The 13,032-nt window shown below is 37.8% G+C and overlaps 2 protein-coding genes across 2 annotated transcripts in view; one reads left to right on the top strand and one right to left on the bottom strand.

Annotated features, from left to right (window-relative positions):
• Nucleotides 1–8,274, top strand: part of ITGA4 (integrin subunit alpha 4) — a 108,666-nt gene extending 100,392 nt beyond the window's left edge. The window contains exons 26-28 of the mRNA XM_062188675.1: nt 5,265–5,363; nt 5,746–5,865; nt 6,212–8,274. Coding sequence (XP_062044659.1) covers nt 5,265–5,363; nt 5,746–5,865; nt 6,212–6,304 — 312 coding nt within the window. The 3' untranslated portion in view covers nt 6,305–8,274. The remainder of the gene's footprint in view (nt 1–5,264; nt 5,364–5,745; nt 5,866–6,211) is intronic.
• Nucleotides 8,270–13,032, bottom strand: part of CERKL (ceramide kinase like) — a 176,092-nt gene continuing 171,329 nt past the window's right edge. Inside the window, exons 11-12 of the mRNA XM_062188693.1 lie at nt 9,412–9,587; nt 8,270–8,393 (exon numbers count right to left, since the gene is read on the bottom strand). Of these exons, the coding sequence (XP_062044677.1) occupies nt 8,309–8,393; nt 9,412–9,587 (261 nt within the window). The 3' untranslated portion in view covers nt 8,270–8,308. The remainder of the gene's footprint in view (nt 8,394–9,411; nt 9,588–13,032) is intronic.

The following is a 13,032-nucleotide window of genomic DNA, read 5'->3' on the forward strand; positions in this document are numbered from 1 at the left end:
TTCAGGTATTGTGGATATTTCAACAATATTCTTCCAATCCTGAAGCAAGGAATCTTCCCATTTTTTGTATACTTGCCGATTCCTTTCATCAGTGTTTTAAAAGCTTCACTGAGAGATCTTTAAGTTCTTTAAATTTATTCCTAATCATGATTTTTGTAGCCATTGTGAATGGGGTTTTTTCTTGATTTCCTTTTTAGCAAGATAATTACTTGTGTATCAAAATGTTACTATTTTATGTCTGAAGATTTTATATCCTGTGACTTAACTAAATTGGTTTATCAGTTTTAACAGCCATTTGGTACAGTGTTTGTTTTTCCATGTATTACATCTTCAGGCATTTTGACTTTCTCCCTTGCAACTTAGATGCCTTTTCTTTCTTTCTCCTCCCTAATTGCTCTTGCTGATACTTCCAATATTAAGAGTGGCGAATATGAACATTCTTGTTTTATTTCAGATTTCATGGACAGTCCTTTCAATTTTTCAGTATGATATTGGCTGTTGGTTTTCATAGATAGCCTTAATAGTTTTTATCCTTTTAAGATTTATCAGAGGGGTGAGAGCTAGGTCAAGTCCTGGCTGCTGCACTTCCCATCCAGCTTTCTGCTGCTGATGGCCTGGGAAAACAGTGGAGGATAGCCCAATTCCTTGAGCCCTGTACCTGCGTGGGAGACCCCAAGGAAGCTCCTGGCTTCAAATCACCCCGACTCTGGCCCTTATGGCCATTTGGGGAATGAACCAGCAGGTAGAAGACTTTGCTCTCTCCGCCACTCTATAACTCTACCTTTCAAATAAAATTTTTTAAAAACTATCTGAAAATCAGAGAGACAGTGAGATCTTCCACTCACTAATTCACTCCCCAAATGAGTACAATGACTAGAACTGGGCCAGGCCAACCCCACGAGCCTGGAATCCCATCCTGGTCTCCCATGGAGGTGGCAGGCACCTAAGTGCTTGGGCCATCTTCCCCTGCTTTCATAGGTGCATTAGAGGGAGCTAGATTGAAAGTGGGGCAGCCAGGACTGTAACCTGGTGCTCATGTGGGGTGCTGTTGTCACAGATGGTAGCTTACTCCACTGCACCACAATGACCACTCCAAGCCTGTGTAGTTTGGAGGCATTTGCTTTTTACAAAGATTTTTTTTTTTTTTAATTTGATGGTTAGCAGTGAGAGATAGACAGCAGAGAAAAAGGTCTTCCTTCCATTGGTTCACCCTCCCAAATGGCTGCCACAGCCATACCAATCCAAAGCCAGGTGCTTCCTCCTGGTCTCCCATGCGGGTGCAGGGGCCCAAGCATTTGGGCCATCCTCCATTGCTTTCCCAGGCCACAGCAGAGAACTGGACTGGAAGAGCAACCAGGACTAGAACCCGGCGCTGATCCCAACGCATTTGCTTCTATACCTAATTTGCTGAGCGCTTTTTCTAATAAAGGAGTTTGAACTTTAAAAAGTTATGTCAATAGATGTGGAGAATACACTTGATAAATCTTATTTTTGTGAGGTGAACAAGTTTAATATATACAGATTTAAGAGCATATTTCCCACTCTACCATCTATTTTTTCAGTGTTTACAATGACATAGTCTTTTATAATCATAAGCTTAACTCTTCACTAAAAGAATTCAGGTAGTAAATAGAAAAACCAGTGTTCCTCAAGAATATATACAAGGGCTGTACACCATCATAAGATCTCAAAATGTCAATTTTGCTCATATATTTTTTGTACTCTGTATGTTACCACAAATCGGGCAAAACAAATGCTGTGTCTTTTTGGAACTATTGTGCTTAGTGAAATGTTTCCAGTTGCAAAACACAGGATTTCATTTTATGGCTGAGTAGTATTCTATTGTGTAAATATACCAGGAATTTTTATTCAGTCATCAGATGGACTTCTGGGTTGATTCCATATCTTAGCTATTGTGAATTGGACTTCACTTTCATATGCTGATTTCATTTCATTTGAGAAAAGTCCCAGGAGTGGGATGGCTGCTTCATCTGGAGCTCGGTTTTCAGATTTCTGAGGAATCTTCATACTGTCTTCTAGAATGGCTATACTAGTTTACATTTCTGTCAACAGGAATAATATAGGGGTAATAATATAGGGTACCTCTTCCCCCGCATCCTCAGCAGCATTTAGTTTGCTTTGATTTTTGGATGATAGCTATTTATTTTTTTATTTATTTCATAAATGTGAATTTACAAAGAGCAACTTTTGTATTGCTGTGGCTTCCCCCTCCAACCTCCCTCCCTCCCTCTCCCTCTCCCATCCCGCTCTTTATCGAGTTTCATTTTCAATTACCTTCATATACTGAAGATCAACTTAGTATATACTAAGCAAGGATTTCAACAGGCTGCACTCACACAACCGCACAAGGTATAGGGTATTGTTTGACTAGTAGTGTTTTTACGTTTCATAGTAAAACACATTAAGGACAGAGATCCTACGTGGGGAGCATGTACCCAGTGACTCCCGTTGTTGATTTAACAATTGGCACTCTTATTTATGTCAGCAGTCACCCAAGACTCTTGCTATGAGCTGTCTAGGCTATGGAGGTCCCTTGAGTTCACCGACTCTGAACTTTAGTCAAGGCCGTGTCACAGTGGAGGTTCCTTCCTCCCTTCAGAGAAAGGCACCTTTCTCCTTGATGGCCTGCTCCTTCTGCTGGGGTCTTGTTCACCAGGGTCTTTCATTTAGATTGTTTTTTGCCACCGTGTCATGGCTTTCCATGCCTGTGAGACTCTCATGGACCTTTCAGCCAGATCCAAATGTCCCAAGGGTTGTTTCTGAGGCAGGAGTGCTGTTTTGGGCATTTGCCATTCTATGAGTCTGCTGTGTGTCCTGCTTCCCCCGCAGGATCATTCTCTCCCTTTTAATTCTATCCTTCATTATTTGCTTACACTGGTCTTATTTGTGAAATCTCTTTGACACATACCCTATCTTTTTGATCGGTTGTGTATTTATACTTATCACTTTACCAAGTGTGCTGGCATTGGTACCTGCCTCCTTGGTAAGATTGAGTTGAAATCCCCTGGCACATTTCTAGTTCCACCATTGGAGGTAAGTCCGAGTGAGCATGTGCCAACCTATATATCTCCTCCCTCTCTTATTCCCACTCCTATGTTTAACATAGATCACTTTTCTGTTAATTTTAAATGCCTAAGAATGATTGTGCATTGATTACAGAGTTCAACCAGTGGTCTTATGTAGAACAAACAGAGCAACAACAAAAAAAATACTAAAAGGAATAAAATAGTAAGTTGTTCCTCAACAGTCTAGACAAGGGTGGGTCCTGTCATTGTCTCTCAGTGTCCATTTCACTTCAATGGGTATCATTTTAGATGCTCATTTAGTTGCCATTGATCAGGGAGAACATATGATATTTGTCCCTTTTGGACTGGCTTATTTCACTCAGCATGATGTTTTCCAGCTTCCTCCATTTTGTTGTAAATGCCTGGATTTCATTGTTTTTTACTGCTGTATAGTGTTCCATAGAGTACATATCCCATAGTTTCTTTATCCAGTCATCCGTTGATGGACATTTAGGTTGATTCCATGTCTTAGCTATTGTGAATTGAGCTGCAACAAATATCGAGGTGCAAATGGCTTTTTTTTCTCCCCTTTAACTCCTGGGGTGAAGTGAAATCTCGTTGTGGTTTTTTGATTTGTATTTCCCTGATGGCTAATGATCCCGAGCATTTTTCCAGTGTCTGTTGGCCATTTGGATTTTCCCTTTTGAAAGATGCCTGTAAAAGTCCTTTGCCTGTTTAACTGGATTATTCGTTTTGTTGTTTAATTTGAGCTTTTTATAATTTCTGAATATTTATCAATTGCATAGTTTAAAAATATTTTTACCCATTCATTTGGTGGAGTGTTTACATCAGGCTAAGAAGCTTCTGAAATTAATCCATTTTGTCTAATTTTTCCTTGATTGCCTGTGCTTCTGGGGACTTTTCCCAGAAATCATTGCCTATGTCAATATTTTGCAGTGTTTCCCTAGGTTTTTCCTTTTGTAATTTGCTGGAATCAGGTCAAAGATTTAGATTCTTGATCCATTTTGAGTTAATTTTTGTGTAAGGTAGGGGTCTTGCTTAATACTTCTGCATGCGGAAATCCAGTTTCCACTGTATTTTCATTTGACGTTGAATTCTTTGATTTCTCAATATTTCAATCTCCTGGCAACAGTTTTTCATCTGTATCATGTATGGATTTCTTTAACTCTTGAATTTGCTCCTCTTTGTTTTTGAGTAATCTTAATTCCTTTTCATGCATTTCATCAATCTCTAAGTCCTTTGGAAGAGTTATATTGTCCTTTAAATTTCTGCATTTGTTAAATCATTGTTGTATTTCTTCTCTGATGGCTTTTACCTTTGAAATATGCCTCTGTGGCTTAGTGGGGTCAGGGAGTTTTAGTCATTACTCAAGGGTGATGTGAGAGTCCAGGGTGACAACCAACTTGGGTATGGTAGATCTCCTCTGTTGTGGACAGGTCACCTTTCATACTGTCAAGGTCCAGGTTACTGAAGATTGTTGGTACTACCAAAAAGCTCTAAGCATTGCTGATGTTCCCTTTGTATCTTTGGGATAAAACCCTCCCCTGGGCAGTAGCAACTTCTCTGGATCTAGATGTAACTTATTTGTAATTCATTTTTAGTGCCAAAATGGTAAAGTATTTTTTTAATTTGGGGGCTCATAGCCCTCTACCAGCATCTGACTGAAAAATATATTCTTATCTCCTACATATGTTAAAATAAATCCCAAGTATACTGAGAAGCTGCAAAGCCACCAAGTTAAATCTGAGTTATGAAGTTCCTGCTTTAGTAAAGCTCATCCATCCACTGACTTTGTAGTTGAATGCTGTAACTATTTATGCCCCAGTTTCTCATTAAGATTATATGTACAAAGTTAATTTAGAAAGCAATAAAAGATGGATTTGAGGAATGTTCTTTCAAGAAAGTATTTGAGGCTAAAAATTAAGTATCTAGGAAAAATATTGGAAACTATTAAACATACTTCTTACAGTAGTATAACATATCAAGTTATCTGAAAAGCCCGATTTTTAATAATAAAAATCAATAAAATAATACCCTATCAATTAATTGCAGTGATTCTTCCTTTGCCTTAAGGAGATGATCTTGGTATTAACTACAAAGGGTGAAAGGAATCTATCAAAACCTTTACCTGGTTTGTAAATATCATGAGAAATCAATATATATTCATGAAATAAAACTATACATAATGGCCACTATGATCTTTCTTTTATTTATCAGGATGAGACTTCGTCACTCAAGTTTGAAATAAGGGCGACAGCTTTTACAGAGCCACATCCAAAAGTTGTTGAATTAAACAAGGAAGAGAATGTTGCACATGTAAGATTACCCTTCTAAGTGAGATTTTAAAATTGTAGGGGAACCATGTTGGGAGGATGTTTATAATTACCTCCTTTGGAGAACCTGAGTCAGTAAATTACAGTATAACCACCTCATGGAAAGCCTTGAATATTTCATTTCCAGTTGCCATTCCTTATACCTGAAGGAGTGAATGATTTAGATAGCTCTTAAGGGAAGTCAGTTTGGTAGCAGTGAGAAAAAAATGGAGTGAAATTAACAGCTACCACTGTTTCCTGGGGTAGTATTAGAACTGCCTTACCCCCTTTTCCTGCTGATTCTAATTACATTTTCTTTGAAACCTCTTTACAGTCTTAAGTAGTAAACTAAACTGGTGATTCCTTATTTTGCTTGATTTATGTAGGTTTTACTAGAAGGACTACATCATCAAAGACCCAAACGTCATTTTACTATAGTGATTATTTCTAGTAGTTTGCTACTTGGACTTATAGTACTTCTATTGATTTCATATGTCATGTGGAAGGTAAGCCTTTAAACTACTCAAATACCATTCTTTATTTTTCCTAAAAAGAGGAATTGAATTTAGGAAAAATAATCACTATTAATATATCTTCAAAAATACCCTTTCTGTAACAGTAGCTTTGAAACATATGTTTTCTGAAAAACACTGCACATTATTTGGGGCAAAGGTAACACTGAAAAGTGCTGCACGGCCCCTAATATGTCCCAGAGTAATTTTTATTGATTATATCAGTTAAGAACTCACATGTTTGGTGTTACACAGGACATCATTTTTGATGGGTTAGATATTTGATGTGACTGTAGTATGCTTATAACTATCACTAATGATTATGTAATGGTATTTTCAGGCTGGCTTCTTTAAAAGACAGTACAAATCGATCCTACAAGAAGAAAATAGAAGAGACAGTTGGAGTTATGTCAAAAGCAATAATGACAATTAAAGACTACTTTCAAATTGAGAGAACTGAAAAAAGACTCAGGTTTCTAAAAAGCACTGTTTACAAGAAAACATGATTTTTGCTCAAGCTTCTTCCTCCAAGTAATGAGAAAGAAAACTGCCGAAGTGTTAATATATCCAAAGATAATCTTTCAGCTGTCAAGGGGATAGAGAAACACTAACACATGCAATTCAGTCAAGAAAAGTAAACCTTGATGGTATCTGGACATGAAAGCATATCAGAATTGAGTCATTCAGGAAATAAACAACTTGATTTATAAAGCTTTGGACTTGAAATATCTTCTCGAAAATATTAACCATATGTGCTCACCTGGGTAAAATAAACCTCACTGAATGGACAGTGATTCATTTTCAAATACATCTGAAACATCTTAAGTATTTTTAAAGAGCACATTTCAAAGGATTGTTCCCAAAGTTTCTAATGAGTGAAAGAAGGACATTGTTATTTTAAAGCAGATTTTATCTTCAAAGACTCATTTGTAACACATTTCCTATGGACCTTGTGCCAACAATTACATTATTCAGAAGTCTATGAATATTACAGGCCTGATGAGCAAACTTCAGAAGGAACTTAGACACTGGCTTGAGCTTCATGTGATGACTTCTCAATGTTACTATCTGTACATCTATGGAGTTCCCCCTTCTGTACACATTTTAAAGATAGGATAAAATCCACCAGTCTCCTCTAGTATAACTTTATCCAAGCTTACCCAGGAGAACATTTTTTAGGCATCGTAATTTATATTCTAAACAACAGACACAACTGTTGCACTTTAGCCAGTATATATTGATGTCAAAAACATGGAAACTGTACCTCACGGATGATTTTTAAAATGTTAGAGCTGTGCAAAGGAAGAGGTCAATATTTATACATATTGGGTACTGTACTGACAAATATTTGCTTAGATGTTATTTTCAAATATATGTTTTAATCAGGTCTATGAAAGCATCCTCTTCTACATTGAAATGGAAAAAATTCACAAACTGAAAAATACCAACTTGTATACAGTGAATATAAATGTGATAACTCAGTTTGTTGATACTTGACGTTCTATTTGGATTTTAAGTAATATATCTTTAAATACCTTTTCATTTGCAAGTAGAAGTGTTGTAATATTTATTTCATATACTCGGGATACTGCTAATTATAGAATATAACTTCATCTGTCTAAATGTCTAGGAGAGCTGTGGTCAAATTTTGAACATCTGTTAAAAGTGATCAGACAAAATAGAGGGTTAAGATTTCTTTCTGTGAAGTTCCTGTCAATGACTGACTATTAAGGTTTTATAACTTATGAAAATACAGATCACAAAACTCACTGACCTCAGAATATATACCAACAGCTATCAACTTTTGAATACTTTTAGATAATTTACTGTTTTAACATTATATAAGCTCACATAGCTTTTTAAAGAGCATGTATAAAATCATGGATGAAAATTCAAGCCCCACTTTACATTGAAAATAAACACAGCTACTGACTGGGCTGATGAATATTGCCTAGTTTGAAAAATGTTTTGCATAGTTCCAAATAAAATTTGTTATGAACATCGCCACTTTACAAAACTGGGTTATTTCTTGGTAAGTAGTCTCAATACTGTAAAGATTTTGGAAAAGGAGTTCTCCTTATTCCACTGACTGCTGTATGATCTTGAAGCCGCCTCAATAAAATCAGGTCAGTCCTATCTGTTTCCTGTGCTCTATTAGAGGAGCTCAACTCCTGAAAATGAAGGAATCAAAATATCAATATATCATGATGATGCCTAAGCTTATAAAACATCTCCTTTCAGTCCCAGTAAATACTTCAAAAAATGCAAGTTTAAATTGTTACTGATAGTTTTCATGTTTTCCATTTGATTTTTATAGTCTTGGCTATTTTTTAGTAACATCAGAAATGGTAATTTTCTTTTAAAGAGATTTATTTCTAGTATATCGATTGATAGCATGACCATATTCCTTCATATTGAAATTGTAGTTTGCACATTACTATTTTAAACAATGACATGTTACTGTAGCATCACTCATCTCTTCCATGGTGCCTCCATAAAGACTGATAAGTCTTGGATGCAATCTACAAAGAAAAGAATATGTATAATTATTATTTATTCAACTACCATTGTAATTTTTTTACAGACGTATACAACTAATGAGTATGGCACATAATACCAGTAATTACTCTCCAGTACTCTTCATTGCCTTGAAAAAGTCCATTGTGTCTGTAGAACACTCATCTAGTAGGTGCCATTGGATACATTTAAGATTTCATAAGGTTTTCCCAAAATACATTTGCATGTTCCTAAATTTGTTTATCACTCTTATTTCTTATGTAATGTGAAAAATTGTTCTTATGTTTTATAAGTGGAATGCTTTGCAAAGAATTGATTAAAGCAAACTTCTAAAAAGAAAACAATGATATTAGTTTGAGAAAAACTACAAGACTACAGAATTGAATTCAAACAGTCTACTACTGAGGTGGCTTCACAAAGATTTAAAATCTTGATTCATTTTTTAAAATCCAAAATGAAAATTGTAGACACATTGTCTGTATAATTTCTGTGGAATAACTTAGCATGTAAAACTAGAATGTTTGGCTGGTGCCTCGGCTCACTTGGCTAATCCTCCGCCTGCGGCGCCAGCACCCTGGGTTCTAGTCCTGGTTGCTCCTATTCCAGTCCAGCTCTCTGCTGTGGCCGGGAGTGCAGTGGAGGATGGCCCAAGTGCTTGGCCCCTGCACCCACATGGGAGACCAGGAGAAGCACCTGGCTTCGGATCTGCGCAGCGCGCCAGCCATTTGGGAAGTGAACCAACAGAAAATGAAGACCTTTCTAACTCTGCCTGTCAAAAAAAAAAAAAAACTAGAATGTTTAATGTTTCATTAAAACAAAAATATCATTGCTCTACCTAACAGTTGGCAAATAACCGTGAAGTTATACTTTAGTGAAAGTTGCATAGGAATCCTTTCTACTTCCCCGATTTACTGACATTTTTTACTTTGACTGCTTTGATAGTTCAAGTATAAGGAAAGCCTTCCTCTTTAAAGTTCTGAGTGAACAGATCAATGTACAAAGCAGTGAAAAGAGGAGACTCACCTCACATGGACCTCAGATGTAACCCACATTAAATCACCATCTACATTCCAGGGGAAGCCATCTTCTGAAGCCGTTTCATGTGAGCCCTCCTCCTCTGGGTTGTATCTACTGGTACTATTCCTAGGACGAACTCTTACTTCTTCAACAGTGTAAGTCTCAACAAATGAAAAATTGAACTAAATAAAATAAATGCAAATAGTCATGATGCTTGCTTTTTCTCTAACTGATGCAAGTCAAAGTTCACTGTGCCATTCCTCACTAATATCAACCTGCAAGCTGATATCTGCATAGCTCTGGAGCTGTGTTGTCATGGATCCCCAATTTGTTCTGAAAAAGGAATCTCTTAAGCTTTCCTGGTTCAGCTAGATTTAAGAACTGAAAATCTTATTTTATGACAAATAATATACATGTATAAAATGCCTATGATGAGCATATTATAGATTTTCCAAGTAAAGGTAGAACTTCATGTAATTTATTAACTGGTCAACAAGTTTATCTGACAACAAGCAAACTCTAGTGTAAGTTTCACACTTGGCATTTAATTTGAAAGAACTTAGGTCAAAATTTATGAGATAAAATTGTAAGTATATCTCTTCTTGAGAAAGCCAATCAAATGTAATTTTCAAATATTTACCTGCCTCACCCCATTTAAGAATGGACATAAATTACAAGATAATTGTATTTTCATATTAACCTTTATAGAATGTTGCAAGATAACTTAAATTGCATTTTTAGTTTTCCTAACTAAACTACAGTGAAAAATTATATGTTCTCTGAATAACTTACATGGAAATGCACAGTAACTCCCTATTACAGTTTTGGATTAAATGACATGAGATTTATTCCTAATTCAGCATGCAAAAGTACTTCAAAAAGCCTGTGGCAATGAATGTTCTGAAAATTATATCCACATATAAGCCTCAATGAAGCACAGAATTCTGTTTAAGAGGCAGAAAGAGCAAGTAAGCACTCACTCCCATCCTCTAGTTCACTCCCCAAATGCCTGCAATAGCCAGAGTCAAAGCCAGGAGCTAGAAATCCAATCTATGTCTCCCAATTGAATGGCAGGAACCTAACTACTTGTGCCATCATCTGCTGCCTCCTACAGCACACATTAGCAGGGAGCTAGAAATAGGAGTAGTGCCAACATCCAAACTCAGGCACTTAGGCATCCCAAGGAGTATCTTAACCAGTCGGCCACCTACAGAAGCAGAAACTTTAGACAACTGATAGAAAGCTAGGGTTTCCCACAATATCCTTATTTTACATATGTAAAAACTAAGGTCCAGCAGACTTTACAGTTTATACTGCACAATAAACTGAGTTGCTGACAGTGCTGTGGCAAAGTGGGTAAAGCTGTTACCCGCAGTGCCAACGTCTCATATGGGCACCGGTTTGAGTCCCAGCTGCTCCACTTTCGTTCCAGCTCTGGTATGGCCTGGGATAGCAGTGGAAGATGGCCCAAGTCCTTGGGCCCTGCACCTACATGGGAGACCCTGAAGAAGCTCCGTGCTCCTGGCTTAGGGCACAGCTCTGGCCATTTGGGGAGTGAACCAGAGAATCTAAGATATTCCCTCTCCCTCTTCCCCCTCTATAACTCTGCCTTTCAAAAAAAAATAAGTCTTTTAATAAAATAAACTGAGTTACATGTGGACTGGATGGTAGCATCAGCTGCTCTGATTGAGGTACAGAATTAGAGGGCCCCAAGCTGCTTTCTGCCGAACCAGCCTGGCTCTTTATAAAACTGACAGTCACTGCCACACAGCCCACACTCAGTGTAAATCCTTGGGTACATGTTAAACTTGCAGAAATTTCTATGGAATCACTCACTTTAAACATAATGTGTTTTAGTCAACACAGGCATCAGTAGAATGGAACAAAGCCCAGAAATGACTCCATGTATATATGGACAACTGATTTTTGACAAAGGTGCCAAACATATTGGAGACAGGATAATCTCTTCAATGATGGTGCTGACAAACCTGGACCTATTGACGTGGAAGGATAAAATCAGATCCCTGCCTCTCACCTATATGAACATCAACTCAATTTGGATCAAAGACCTAAATGTGGGGCCGGCACTATGGCACAGTGGGTTAATGCCCAGGCCTGAAGTGCCAGCATCTCATATGGGCGCCAGTTCAATACCCAGCTGCTCCACTTCCAATCCAGCTCTCTGCTATGGCCTGGGAAAGCAGCAGAAGATGGCCCAAGTGCTTGGGCCCCTGGACCCACGTGGGAGACCCAGAAGAAGCTCCTGGCTTCTGATCTGTTGCGGCCAACTGGGGAGTGAACCATTGGATGGAACACCTCTCTTTCTCTCACTCTAACTCTACCTGTCAAATAAATTAAAAACAAAACAAAACCAGGAACCTGGGTGTGGTTCATTGTGACAAAAACATTAATATAAGAAGTTAATAGGAGAAATAGGGTGAAGAATATAGGAAGTATGTATCAGTACTTTTTTTGTAAATATGAAGTTGTTCTCAAGTAAAATGTTAATAACATGGGGCCAGCATTGTGGCACAGCATGTTAAGCTGCTACAGGCAATGCTGATATCCCATAGAGTGCTGGTTTGAGTCCTGGCTGCTCACTTCCTACCCAGCTCTCTGCTAAAGTGCCTGAGAAAGCAGACAAGATGGCCCAAGAATGTGGGACCCTGTCAACCATGAGGGAGATATGGATGGAGTTCCAGACTCCTGGCTTCAGCCTAGCCAAATCCTGGCCATTTGGAGCATTTAGATAGTGGACCAGTAGATGTAAAGTTTTCTTTCTCTCTCTCTCTCTCTCTCTCTCCCCTTTTCAAATAAATAAATCTTTCTATAAGTAAATAAATATTATATGTTTAAAATGCATCATTGATAACTGTCTGTAGGGTTTAAATTATAACTCCACCCCACTTCCTCTCAATATATCAAAATCCTTACCCCTTGTACTTACTTGATGCCTTATCTGGAAACAAGGTCTTCACAGATGTAGTCAAGTTAAAATGAGGTCATTAGGATAGCCCTAACCCAGCATGACTGACATCCATACAAGAGGTAAAAATGCAATGTGATGACAGAATCAGATTGGAATGATGTAGCTGCCAGCCAAGGAAGGACAAGAATTGACACCCACCACCAGTAAGTTTTTTATCTTACATCATCAGATCCCCAGTTATATGTGCACACCTCACAAAATGAAGTCCTATCTATCCACTCAGATTTGTTAAATGTGAAGCCATAGACATTGTCAAGTGGGAATTCAGGGAGCCAACTGCTCAGTACATTTTATCAGGGTACATTTGCACATGGGGAAGCGAAGTCAACAGTTATGACTGTGATACAGAAAAGCACCACAGTGATGCAAACATAGGCTTCCACTTGGAAACAAGAAGGGGCAAACAGGCTCAGGATACTGGGAAAGTCCCTGTTTGAACCGTCTTTAAAAGAACACAGAAGCGTTAGCCTGGAGTATAAGAAAAGGAGTTCTGCCAAGATGAAACAGCACTTACCAAAGAACTGAGGTATGGCATGGTTAAACAACTACAAAAAAGTCAGCCTACTGTTATGGGCTGTATTGTCTCCAACCCCAAAGGAATTCTTCAGCTGAAATCTCAAACCCAAGCAATATATTTG

The sequence above is a fragment of the Lepus europaeus genome, chromosome 1 (genome assembly GCF_033115175.1).
Source record: "Lepus europaeus isolate LE1 chromosome 1, mLepTim1.pri, whole genome shotgun sequence".
Classification (NCBI taxonomy): domain Eukaryota; kingdom Metazoa; phylum Chordata; class Mammalia; order Lagomorpha; family Leporidae; genus Lepus; species Lepus europaeus.